General features: G+C 39.7%; 1 protein-coding gene across 1 annotated transcript; it reads left to right on the top strand.

Moving 5' to 3' along the window:
* The first annotated feature begins 2,400 nt into the window (after window positions 1–2,400).
* On the top strand, window positions 2,401–4,712 carry LOC106812455. Its single transcript, XM_014816339.1, has 5 exons — window positions 2,401–2,824; window positions 3,102–3,198; window positions 3,383–3,564; window positions 4,086–4,303; window positions 4,572–4,712. The coding sequence occupies exons 1-5, from the start codon at window positions 2,641–2,643 to the stop codon at window positions 4,710–4,712; spliced, it is 822 nt and encodes a 273-aa protein (XP_014671825.1). The 5' UTR covers window positions 2,401–2,640.
* Window positions 4,713–11,686: the final 6,974 nt, after the last annotated feature.

Genomic DNA, 11,686 nt, shown 5'->3' with positions numbered 1-11,686 from the left:
ACGTTGGCATATGGTCGGCCTGGTCACGGTTGGCAAATGGTTGGCAGCATGACGTTGGGCCAACGTTGGTGTATGGTTGGCATGGTCATGATTGGCAAGTGGTTGGCTACATGACGTTGGCCCAACGTTGGGGTATGGTTGGTAGTTGCAAATGATTTCAGTGAAGACAAACTTGAAAAATATATATACATATATACATTGTAGACACGAGGTTTGCATTAATTAAATCAGTTAGCAATTTCATAACTCCGTTTACATTATCGGCACCGCAGATTGATTCTTGTAATAACTAACTAGGCATGAGCAATGGGGTCGAGGAATTGTGTGAAACACGGTCTGCGAGAGGATGCAGGAGTGTTTGTGCGTGAGTGGGCAAGGTTGTTTGTGTACACATTTAGCACACGCCTGAGAAGCAGCTCGGGGTCTCGGTTCTCCCCGGGAGGAGAGATTCGACAATAGAGAGAGATACTCGTTTATACACGAGCGATTGTGGACTTCCTTGTAAGGGATGGGGCGATCGGTTACTCGCATAGACTGACCGTGTACATAGCAATGTACATAGGAATGTACTATTCTAAATCGACACATCTGTGGTTAGTTTCGGTCGCGAGGATGGTTTCCTTGTTTGGAGGGAGGGTCTGTAGTTGCTAATTTAAGCGTGTATATATAAGACGGTCCGCACGGGCACAGTCAGTTTGAGTGCTAACATTGTCAGTGCCTGCAACGTGCGTGTTATTAGTCTGTGAGTATGTACGTCTTTCTTATCTAATGGCTTAAGGTTCTTATTCTCATGCACATAGATCTATATGCCACTGTAGACCTATCACTGTCTTGCATTCTTATTTGTTCTATCGTAGTAACTAAGCTATCTTTTAGTACGTGCAATAATCTTTCTATAATTCTAAACGTAGTTCTTGTAACTGTGTAAGTCGCACTCGCACCGTAATAATTGTCTGCACCTCTTTGTGTACTATCGTGCGTATATTATTCTATTAACTGCAGGAGCTTCCCTGAATAAATCTATTTCTTGTGGCACTGTCTACACTTCTTCTCTTGTGAATATAAGTGTTAACATTTCTATACACTTCTTGTAAGACGGAGTCAAACCGCCTACAACATATATTTATATTGGCTGTATATGTTTTCATCCTAGTTTACGGGTACCGTGCACCCATATGGTTATATATTGTTACAACACAAGCACCATGGTAGGCCTACACTACAATATTTGTGTTGAGTATATACTCTAGCTACCATTGATTAGTAATACATATAACTACTAAAAGTTGTCAATTCATTGTGATACATATGTGTGATAGCAAGTTTAAGCGTTTCTGCATCACACACACACACACACAGACACACAAATGCATGCACGCGCGCACTAACGCACGCACACACACACACACACAAACACACACATGCACACGCGTACGCACACTTACACTTACACATACGTACACTCATTACTCATATATATTACTTTGGTATCATAAAAGATTACTTTGCCTTTGAAAATAATGTGATTAGTATTGTCTCAACTACCGTACGTGCGAGCACACGATTTATTTATTTTGGTGAGCGCAAAGATGTACGAATATATTATTTAGCATACTGTCTTTGGAGTGTGAGCGTCGTATGAGTTGTGCACGTGCGAGTGTTTACAGCGGGCCTATACCCAGATAACATGCTGACGTTGGGCCAACGTTGGCCAACGGCTGTCTTCAGCTCATGCCAACGTTGACCAACGTTGGCCCAACGGATTTTTGCTCGGCGGGCCAACGTTGGCCCAACGGATTTTTGCTCAGCGCGCCAACGTTGGCCCAAATAGATATTCGTCGAAATATGTATGACGTGATATATATATGTACGCGATTAGTATATATGTGTATGTGCGCGTGCGTGTGCGTCTCTCTCTCTCTCTCTCTCTCTCTCTCTCTCTCTCTCTCTCTCTCTCTCTCTCTTTCTCTCTCTCTCTCTTTCTCTCTCTCTCTCTCTCTCTTTGGTATCATAAAAGATTACTTAGCCTTTGAAAACAATGTGATTAGTATTGTCTCAACTACCGTACGTGCGAGCACACGAGTTATTTAATTTGGTGAGCGCAAAGATGTACGAATATATTATTAGCATACTGTCTTTGGAGTGTGAGCGTCGAGTGAGTGGTGCACGTGCGAGTGTTTACAGCGGGCCCATACATATATATATACCCGGATAACATGCTGACGTTGGGCCAACGTTGGCCCAACGGATTTTTGCTCAGCGCGCCAACGTTGGCCAACGGATTTTTGCTCAGCGCGCCAACGTTGGCCCAAATAGATATTCGTCGAAATATGTATGACGTGATATATATATGTACGCGATTAGTATATATGTGTATGTGCGCGTGCGTGTGCGTCTCTCTCTCTCTCTCTCTCTCTCTCTCTCTCTCTCTCTCTCTCTCTCTCTCTCTCTCTTCACCTACGTATCACTCTCTCAGTGCATGGTGCTGGCTGGAATAGGTGTCCCCCTAACTCTGGGGTATCAAAATGCACCACTGTAAAGGGCTGTAATGTGAATTAGGCAATTAAGATTTAATAATAATAATAATAATTTCTACCGGTATGAGATGGAACTGATCTTCTTTTTTTTTGGAATTTTAGCATGTATGTTATCGTTGAATTCTTGGAAACGGGAGAGGTGGAGGCTGTGCCAGACACTTGGATACAGGAAAACAGCGTGCTATGGCCACCACATTCGAGCGGGACAATAAAAAATCTGATAAAGAATCATGGTGCCCCAAAGGAGTGTTGGATTACATACGAAATACGTAAACTAACCACTGCAAGTAAGTCACTTGAAAATAATGAAATGGTTGCCTGTAACTGTTGAATTCATGTGTTTTATATACCATATTCTTGTATTTTACAAGCTTTTATCATAAACTTGTCATATTGGTAGCATAAAAATCTTTTGTACTTTGCCTGTTATTTGCTGTAATAAGAAATGACTGCCACAGAAGGTTCAATAAACTTGCGACCAATGTCTAAATGTCAAATTGAGGTCACCTCAAACAACCTGCAACAATTTCAAACCCTATATTTACATAATTCATTATTCATCAGGTGATTATGACAAAGCCAGACAAAAGCTTCGAATGGCGGAATACACATCTGACCTGCAATCAGAGGAGGATAATAGTACACAGAAAAGAAAGAAAAGGTAAGCAGCATTTATTATACGTTTCTGTAATAATGAATTTATAAATTATCCAATATTGATGTGGTGTAACTGTGGATGTGTTGAAAATTTGTATTAATGATGATTCATTGTTCATTGTACAGTTCAAACAGCTGTATATTTAGAGTATTTTACACAAATAACATGCTGTCTCACTACTTTATAGGCCTACTTTAAGGTACATTTCCGAAACTGATAGTGACTTGGAGGTTTCCCCACCACTAAAAAAGAAAGCAATGGGGAGAAGTTTCTTGCCGCTGCCACCACCACCACCAATGCAGCAGCAGAGCGTATCTGTGGTGCCTGAAGAGACGACACAACAGGCACGTCAGAGAGACACATGCTCAGGTAAAACATTCCGTCTATAGCCGTGCGTATATTAGCCTTCATGAGCGATACCGCGCGCATATGTTTGCTAATATATTGACTAATCGTGCGTCAATCAACTTAATATTCACAATGATTATATAGCTAAGATATGTGTCTATATCTTTGTAGATTTCTAGAAATGTAACTCAATCTGCTCGCGAGATATGAGTTAATACATAGCGCAATAGCATATATGCGTAAATGCGCGCGGGGAAGGGGGGGTTACCAGCTGTACACAATGCGCCAGTGTAGGTGGGGGTGGTTCGAACATTGAATAATCGATAATTCACTTCTAAGGAATATCTACATTGGGCACCCCCTCTAATATTTACTGCCATAAGCTACAATTAAATGTGCAAAGTTTAATGCTTTTGTCAGCTCTGTCGCGATCATGATGCCAAGGGACCTGACTAAGTGGGCGAGCAATCGTTTCAAGCCTTGTTATATGCTTAATTAAGTTACTGCTGAAATAAATTATGCGTGTTATTCCTATATTTTAGCAGTGCAGCGACAGATCTTACGAATGCTTGAGGAGATGCGAGAGGATGTCGCTCACAACGCGAGAACACTAAACACGATATTAAAAGCTACATCAAGAGGACAGGAGCAGCTGGAAGGTGCCACCTTGCCAGAAGGTGTGACCTTCCCTTTACAAACAATGGAAGAGCTCGAACACCTGGAGGTGTTGCTGGAGGATTCCAGCGTAGAAAAATCAATGGTATGGAATGATACCCTTTCATGTGAAAAGTGTCACTTGAAACTAGGGCTGTGATTAGAGAATGTAATGTGTAATTCAGCCATATACTGTGGGTTGTAGGTAATCTTCTCAAAATAACAAACCTAAATAATAATTCTGATTTATTCTGCTATTCAGTTGTTAGATCGATTATTAGTATTAATTATTAATAGATATCTGATATTAATTATAAATGTGTTAGAAGTTTACTATTCTAGGCCTACTGTTAACCCCATGCATTTTAATTTAGATTGCCTATCTCCACATCACTGGCAGAGAGCAGTCCAGCGAAATTGGTCGCCGAGTCCTGCCGAAAAGTCACTATCTGGTTAGCCTGGCCACCGCCTTCATTGCCAGGGAAGGGAAGCACAGAGAGGCTCAAGCATTCTGAAGCTGGCCACTATTATTATAGGTAGGGCTACTTTAGCTAGAATTACATTGTTTCAATAGTAATCATGATATAACCAACCATGTGTTTCACTTTTATAAGGATGTTGCTTCTTGGTAATTGGTTAATTTCATAGATTGTTTCAACGCTTATTTTTAGCAACACCCATTACTTTGGTAGTTGGATGACCAATGTGACATTACTTTTTACCATATTTTAATTTATGATTCGCCAGTAAATTCGTTGTCAGTGTGTCTTTGTTTTAGAATGCTGTCAAAAGAAATTGCTTCAACGCAAACGGTACAATTGCGAGAATGAGCAGCTAATTAAGAGTGCCTTAAGTATTGCTGGACCGTGATCGGAGGAAGCGAAAGCGGCGCGAGTGTGGCGGAGCTGCCGACGGGAGAAGTAAGTAAGCTTTAATGTTTGCCAATGTCGTAAGCATTCTCGATGCTCGATTTCTTTCTAATTAGTATTTGTCTCGTTTCACGATTGCCATTTTTGCTCAAAATAATTCCTTCTTACACAATTAATTCCTATGGGAGAATATTGCATCTGATTCAATTTTGTTTCTCTTACACTCTTTTACTGTCTTCTATCTCTATTACATGTAAATGCCTACCACAAAATTTGATACCTAATGATTTTATACAATATAGTCTAAACTTTCATATGAATAGACGAGTTATATTTTTATCTTGGTATGTCGGTAGCTTTCTACACGAAGAAATTTCACACCGTATAGCCTCTGCAAGACTATAATGCATTTTGTTTTTTTCCAGATCTAATATGCAGTTCTCAATAGGCCTCGATCCAGTCACGTCCCCTGAGTGCAAGCACCCACTCATGCATGTTAGTTCCATGAGCCATGTCGCTTATTTCACGACAAAAATTCACATTAAAGGTGGTAATATATTATGATATATATATATATATTTACCATCTTATAATCATGTGATTATTGTTATACATTTTTTAGTTCGGGGATATATGAACTTAGGTACATGTTAAATCAATAAAAATAACTAACTTTATACCTTTAAACTAACTAATAAATAATTTAGCTTGAGAAGTGTTTAGTCGTCGTTTGAAGTTAGTAGAGAAGTTAACTTAGTTGCTGATGTATTTATAACATACTGCCAGAAAGACCTTATACTAATTTTATATTTTTGTTAATCTCCGGTGCTGAATGCCTGTTTTGTTTTTTACGATATAATGTATATAAAATATATACAGTTGTAATGTATTATAAATATGTGGAAAAGCTATCAAGCTAACTACGAAGTTGCTAATTATATTATTGGTTTAAACTTTGATATATAGTTGGTTTTTTCATAAATAATCAGGTATTATGGTGCCCACACACGGATTGATGACAGTACTTTTGCCTGTATATATATAATGATATAATATATATTATATAGTATATATATATTACATATTATATATATATGTATATGTATATGTATATATATGAAGGCCCTCAGTAGAAAAACCAGATAAGGTCACATTTTTGTGAAATTGAGGCTTAACATCAATGGCAATGTCTCATAGGGTTGTGTTTTCTTCTCGCACAACAATAATTTGGAAAAGCCAGCCAAGTCAGCAGCAAGAATGTTTAAAGAAATTCAAGTATGCCAAAAGCTTTCTGTTTCCATATTCGGCGGTATAACAAAGAACAGAGTGCGAGACATAAGAAACGCTTTATCCACTACTCAGGTGGCCTATTATTTATTAATTAGTACGGTGACACAATTCCATGTATCAAACTGAATTGATTTTTATAGCAACTTTACTAATGTTATTTTATTTCTTCAATGTGCGAACTAGATAACTTTATTAGTTAAACACATGCATGTACACTGGAAGTTATTATTTTACCATGCAAATCTTCACAAATGAAAAAATAGTTTGCTATGAGATTTGTCTCCTTCTTTAATCTACATAGGTCAGCCACAAGAAGACGGCAGAGGCAAACACTAGAAGACAGGCCCCATCAGCTAAAGGAGGGAGACTAGGAGGCCATACAAGGTCATAGTTCTTCATTCAGGGGAAGATCTCCATTACGCTCTTGGCGCAGACAAGGAGGCTATATTTGTCTGATAAAAGTCCTCAATATAACAAAGATGTTCGATATAGCTTCAAAGAACTGCCCACCCGATATCACTGTGAAGTATCAAACGTATCGCGAAAATATTCAACACTTAATTGTCAAACATGTGGTTTTGCGTATATCCAAGGGCGAAAGATACATGCCACATTGAATGGATTCAGCAGGTAAATCTTGAACAAATAGTCAACAGAACTTCCATGCGACGCGTTGAAACTTTGGGTTCAACTAACACGGGGGGACAGACTGCATGACTAAAAAAGAGCTCGCACGTGAGGAGAGGCACACCATTTTACGTCGCAAAGCGAGAGGCAAAATCGGAGGGCAAAGCAATCCTGAATTTTGAGCATTGCGTGTGATTATCAAAGAACCTACCGTGGCCAAAACAAAAACAGCTAATGCATGTTTATTATCGGCCGACAGCTCACTTACTGCACTTTCTTGCATCCATGTGCTATCCACGGACGATTGTACCTGTACGACATAACGACGAGCGATTGCCAGAAAGGAGCGGATGAGTGTGTTCAATGCTACAATAATTCATTCAAAATTATCTTTCAGACACTGCCTAACTGAAGTTCTTTTTTTTGGTGATGGAGTGGCTGCGGGCAAAACAAAAACTTTACTCTCTTTAGATTTTTTGCATTATCTGCGTGCGACTGATAACGAGAGATTGCAGGCTGTAAAGTGCTTCTTTCCAATTAGGCGAGGCATTCCATACATGGAGATGTGACAGGGACATGGGCAACATAAACAGTAAAGCCGGATATAGAGATTCACAGGAATGGAAAGAAGGTGTTCTTGCTGCCAGAAATAAAACAACACCATTTTAATGTGATAACATTAATTCAGATTCATTCTTTCACCTTCACATCCGTTCCTTAAGGCGAATGTTTAAAGGAGCATGCCGTTCCCAACCAGCGCCCATAGAGAGTTGACATGTTGACAAAATTCCCACAGGTTATAAATACGCAATAAATTGGAATGGGCAATTTGAATCTGCGCGTTATCGGAAACCTGTTCCCAGCGCGAAAAGGCGAAAAGCTCATCGAATAACTTAGTGGGATCTTGGAATGTTTTCATCACTAGAGCTACTACCATACACAAGGCCAAATATGATGATATGCAGGTTTTGAAGCGGCTATGTAAGCCGATAATCATGCATTCTTTGACAACTCCCTACCTGTGGATCAATCAGGCTGTTGATTCAAAATTCTGACGCAGGATTAGATGAAATGCGATAGATAGGCTTAATAAGAAAATATTCAGCCTTTCTTTCAGCCTTTGGTCCTAATTTCTTAAATTACTTCATCTTTTGCCCCTCAATATGTTCATATATCACAATAAGTCGGTATTAGGATATATTCATTTCTGAGGTACTTGGTAAGTTGTATCTAATGAGCACCCTGCATTTATATTTGCATTGTATTTCAGTGTTTTTAATAAATAGCATTGTTTTAATTTAAAAAGTAATCTTATTGTCTTGCTTTAAGTCAATGGATTTTACTTTTTGATTTTAAAAATAATGATCAAGTTAGACAATATTGTTGTGTAGTAAGAATTCGCCCGAAACACTGGTACAGTGTATTTTGCCGTTAAGAGGTAATTCTGACATGTTAAAAGAATATTGTTAAAACAGTAACACACAGTAACATTAAACTATGCGACATTGTTTAAAAAATGCACAAAGATAGAGCAGCCTGGGGCAGGCAATTTAAACAAAAACAATTTTAAATTAAATTTAAAAATTTATTTATTTTTTTTATTTTTTTTGTTTCCTTAGCCATTTTTCCGCTGGACCCTCTCGCTGCTACTGCCTGGAACCAGAGGCGAAGCTGCCATCAATTTTATTTTTCAGTGTGGAGCAATTTTTTCCGGCGTCAAATACTGGGATTGAGACCATATGGTCTGAGCCGTCCCTTAGGGAAGGGGGGGGGGGAAGGGTGAACTTTCCCAGGCATTTTCCCACTATCACCTTTTGGCACTACTGCCTAAGCACACCAGATATTGCATATTTATTTATAAGAAAGTTTCTTTGTATCCAAATGGAAAAAACAGGAACAAGTCCAAATTGGAAGGAGAACTCAAATAGTTCAGCAACACATCATATTGAAAGTCAATTAAAATTAGAACAAGTATAAAAATAAATAATGAAACCAAAATGGCAACCATCAACAACTTACTTTTATTATTGTAGGAGATATGAGTTTCAAACTTGCTAAGATTCAATTTTTCTACACTTTCTTAAATGCTGATTTATTCTGCTTTTTTCACTGAGGCTCATATATATATATATATATATATATATTATACATGCATATATATATGTATATACAGCAAAAGTACTGTCAATCAGCCATGGGCACATAAATGCTAGTTACTATGTATGTATATATGTGAATGCGTATGTGTATATATATATATATACGACCTTATAATCATGTGATTTTAGTTGTGAAAAGTTCACTAGTCCAGGATATATATATACATGTACACATGTACATATATGTGTGTGTGCGTGCGTGCATGTATATATACACGCACACACATATATATATATATATATGTACATGTGTGTATATATATATATATATGACTTCTAAATATATAAAAATCATAGTCTTCATCTCATGTCAAGTTCATGTCAATCAAAATATTTCACCATTATCACCGCTTTCTTACATTGGTAGTGTATTACATTATCTCAGGCCTATAAGTGACATTAGATGATCGATGGATATATTATGTGTTTGAAATGCTACAATAAGCTTAAAATATAAAATTATGCTTTTATAATTTATGCATATATGTTTCTTTTTTATATTCATTGTTGATCTCTACAGTATACTGAAAATTAATTGTCATTATAACGTCGCTAATGGTTGGCCCAACGTGGCGTAAGACTGAATGCCCGGGCACTCTGCAGGGCGAGCCACAGTGTAGGGGTGGTCGGGTAGGGTAGGGTCGGGTAAAGGTTAGGCACTAAAGTTGAACCCGCACCCTAACCCTAACCCTAACCCTAACCTTACCCTATCCCTATCCCTAACCCTAACCCTAACCTAAACCCTAAACACTAACCTTACTAACCCTAACCTAACCATACCTTACCCGACCACCCCTACATTGCTGGCTCGCCCTGCCAGAGTGCCCGGGGATTAGCGTTTATCCATAATGGTTGGCCAACGTTGCCATATGACGTTGGGGCAACGTGGCGCAATTGACGTTGGGCCAACGTTGAGCATATGACGTTGGCACGTTGGCAATATGACGTTAGCGGCCAACGGTTGGCCATATGACGTTGGGCCAACGTTGGAATAGACGTTGGGCCAACGTTGGCAATATGACGTTGGCCAACGTTGGCAAATAGCACGTTGCCAACGTTGGCAATATGACGTTGGCCAACGTTGCATATGACGTTGGGCCAACGTTGAATATGACGTTGGCCAACGTTGGCAATGACGTTGGGGCCAACGTTGCCCACGATGGCCCAATGTTGGGCCAACGTCGCGCTTCCAAGTGGTGCAAGCGTTCCACAACGAGCAAAAATCGTTGGGCCAACAGTGCGCTTCCAACCGTTGGCCCAACGTTGGCATCGGCTGAAGACAAACCTTGGGCAACGTTGGCCCAACGTCAGCCTGTTATCTGGGATAGTGATGAAGCCGCTATCCCACACAGAAAATTGGACACCTCAGGGATGTTGCTTGTTCAACTACCGCTTTAAGCTGTGCAGACGGAGTTCGTAGAAAATGCCTTTGGCATTAGCAGCCAGATTTTTTAGGGTGTGCCAGACTCTAAATCAAGCTGGACATAAAAGGTGACTAAAAATGCTGATGGCCATTGAGAAACAGGGCACGTTGTATGTATCGAACTGGGTAACAATGATGGGCACCTAGAGTGCAGCGGTGTCACGTTGTTTATCAGCGGCTTACAGCACTACATTAGGAACCAAGAGTAAGTGCCAAAAAATCAGAGGATGCCTCTAAAAAAGTATTTTTTATTACCGAAGGCCTCTGTCCCTTTGGCAACAGAGGTTGCTTGAAAAAAAACTTGTACATTAGCCACAGAGATTTCAGATTGAAGTAATTTCAATGTTACATTGCTTGGATAAGATTTGAGCCGAATAAAGTAAAAATAAGAATACATGTACTTTCACGATTTCTTGTGATTACTTACGCGTATTGATATGTTGATGTTGCCCGCTTTCTGATGTTTATATGAGCTTAGAAAGTGGAGGGTGTTCCACCACCCACTGGTCTTTTAGCTGTCATATTTGTACGCGGCTTCCACTAGGCTGTTTTGTGGCCAAGAATTTTGACAGCATTGTTCCGCAGCGTTTTCATGCCACTTTTCAGCCTCACTCCACTGCAAACGTTATATGCCGGTGGAATGAAAACGTGCCAAATTGGCGGAATGGCGGCATAAGACATCATCGATCATAGTAGAAGGGGATTCCGCGACACCGATGTAAAATAATTGAATTGGAATTTGTAATATTAATATTGCTCATAAGGTCCCCTGGTAGTCAAGGTCCCGTGCATCATGATCGCCTTACAGAGCTGACAAAAAGCCATGTCAAACTTGTGGCGTGTTAAATCACCTACGTCGTTCTAGCAGCAGGCTGTTGCCAGGCGGCATCTGCTAGCAGAACCACATCACACTGCCACATGCGACCACATCACCATTAAAAACCCAGGCTTTCATTTTTAAGTGGCGGCGATCGCGCTCGCGCTCCACCGCGCACCGAAATTGTGCCATGCAGTGCGCCCGCATCATCCGCGCCTCATTAAAAGTGAGATGAAATCGCGCACCAAAAGTAATGTCTAATTATTTGAAATAGCGCTGCCATCAGAGTTCTCCAATGTAGGTG

This window comes from Priapulus caudatus, unplaced genomic scaffold (genome assembly GCF_000485595.1).
Source record: "Priapulus caudatus unplaced genomic scaffold, Priapulus_caudatus-5.0.1 Scaffold651, whole genome shotgun sequence".
Lineage (NCBI taxonomy): Eukaryota > Metazoa > Priapulida > Priapulimorpha > Priapulimorphida > Priapulidae > Priapulus > Priapulus caudatus.
Note: the sequence above shows the minus strand (reverse complement) of the source record. Positions and strands in the feature narration are given on the sequence as shown.

Bases quoted from the DNA above. Each gene is read 5' to 3' on its own strand.
- LOC106812455 (XM_014816339.1), top strand. From the start codon at position 2,641: ATGTATGTTATCGTTGAATTCTTGGAAACGGGAGAGGTGGAGGCTGTG. The intron at 2,825-3,101 runs GTAAGTCACTTG...ATTATTCATCAG, and splicing joins ACGTAAACTAACCACTGCAA to GTGATTATGACAAAGCCAGA. The intron at 3,199-3,382 runs GTAAGCAGCATT...ACTACTTTATAG, and splicing joins ACACAGAAAAGAAAGAAAAG to GCCTACTTTAAGGTACATTT.